At 37.1% G+C, this 2,170-nt stretch overlaps 1 protein-coding gene across 1 annotated transcript in view; it reads right to left on the reverse strand.

The window, feature by feature from the left end:
- LOC106880906 (iron-sulfur cluster transfer protein NUBPL) overlaps window positions 1-1,797 on the reverse strand; it is a 46,956-nt gene extending 45,159 nt beyond the window's left edge. The window contains exon 1 of the mRNA XM_014931070.3: window positions 1,608-1,797. Coding sequence (XP_014786556.1) covers window positions 1,608-1,688 — 81 coding nt within the window. The 5' untranslated portion in view covers window positions 1,689-1,797. The remainder of the gene's footprint in view (window positions 1-1,607) is intronic.
- Window positions 1,798-2,170: the final 373 nt, after the last annotated feature.

Genomic DNA, 2,170 nt, shown 5'->3' on the forward strand with positions numbered 1-2,170 from the left:
GCCATTTTCTAGATTCTAAGATATATATTTTGGGATAGTCTATATTCTTTCTTCACTCATTTATTATTGCTCTTATTTTAACTGATGTCTATTGTCTTTTGTCACACATCTGTGACCTCTTCAGTGACACTTTCCATCTTCATGTATGCCCCTGCTTCACTTAATCCATTCACCAGACAATGGACATCAGTTAAAAAAAGAACAGTAATAAACGAGTGAAGAATGAATATATGGTGTGTGTGTTTATTCAGCAAAAAGAAAGAAAACGAAAGACCGTCCCGAAATATAGCAATATCTGTTTCAACACACGATTTCACATCAGGAATCTTGCAATACAAATTCACACACACAAACGCATGCATGCATGCACGCACGCACGCATGCATGCACGCAAGCACACATGCACACACGCGCACACACACACGCATTATCAAATACGCATACTCAATACATGTACGGTTTGCCTATTCGCCACTAGGCTGAAATTTGGCGTGAGCCCATCAGCAAACAAGCAAGGCACATATATTGAGCATGTGTGTTCAATAATGTTTACAACACAAGCACAGCTTCTAATTTATATTTGAATACATGTATACATATACACACACTCATGCCAAATCAGACTGGATTGTAGTGTAACTTCTCAGCTTGCCAGCTCTGGTCAAACCATCCAACCATGGACAATGGACATTAAATGTTGATAATGATAATGATATACATATATTCTTTTATTCTTTTATTTATTTCAGTCATTTGACTGCAGCCATTCTGGAACAGCGCCTTCAGTTGAACAAGTCGACTCCAGCACTTATTCTTTGTAAGTCTAGTACTTATCCTATTGGTCGCTTTTGCTGAACAGCTAAGTTACAGGGACGTAAACACACCAACATCGATTGTCAAGTGATGGTGGGGTACAAACAAAACACACACACACACATATATATATACATATACATATATTCGACAGGCTTCTTTCAGTTTCTGTCTACCAAATCCACTCACAAGGCTTTGGTTGGCCCGGTGTTATAGTAGAAGACACTTGCCCAAGATGCCATGCAGTGGGACTGAACCCAGAACCATGTGGTTGGTAAGCAAGGTACTTACCACACAGCTACTCATATATATATATATATGTATGTATGTATGTATGTATGTATGTATGTATGTTTGTTTGTTTTTACTATTTTCAGTATATGGAATTTTACACACACACACTCATGCATAGACATTCACTCAAAAAACATTTACCCATCCACATATATATATATATACACACATGCATACGCACACACATGCATACATACATACATACATACATACATACATACATACATGCATGCATGCATGCATAAACAATGCATAGTATATCCACATTCACATTCAGTTGGTAAATCAAATTTTGGGAGTGTTAATAAGATAATATGCAATATCTCTTGTTTGATTCTTTGCAAATTTGTGTTTATCCATGTGAATAAAGTCACAGAAAATCACTCATGCACACACCCACGCAAACACTCATCTCACTTACCCCACCACACACCGCATACACAATACACACATATATACTTTAAAGTTAACAATATGATAATAGTAAGGTTAATACTAACTTTCAATGCGAGGGTCTGTATGATTTGAGTCATTCCCTTAAAAATAGCAGTCAAAATCTCTCTTAAATTACTCTCCACCATTTTTCAAGGGAGAATGAGACACATTGGATAATGTGGTCCGAGATACACAATCCTTGCGTTAGAGATGAGAATGGAGGGGTCAGAAAACCTTTGATCAGAGATCTCATAAGATCAGATCTCATAAGATCAGATCTCATGAGATCAGATCTCATATAATATAACACAATCAGGACATGCAAACAGTGTTATTAGTTCTGTTGTTAGCACTGTTCTTGTTGTTACTACTACAGCTAATCAGCTAATAAACAGCTAGTAACTTCAACCAAATAGGTTGAGTGCTACACACACACACACACACACACACACATATATATATATACATACACATAAATGTATTATAATAATAAAGGATGAAATTGTTAAAAATTTTATCAGAGGCCAGCATATTTCTGTACCGCAGGAGTGGCTGTGTGGTAAGTAGCTTGCTTACCAACCACATGGTTCTGGGTTCAGTCCCACTGCATGGCATCTTGGGCAAGTGT

Source organism: Octopus bimaculoides, chromosome 1 (genome assembly GCF_046866305.1).
Source record: "Octopus bimaculoides isolate indiv1 chromosome 1, ASM4686630v1, whole genome shotgun sequence".
Lineage (NCBI taxonomy): Eukaryota > Metazoa > Mollusca > Cephalopoda > Octopoda > Octopodidae > Octopus > Octopus bimaculoides.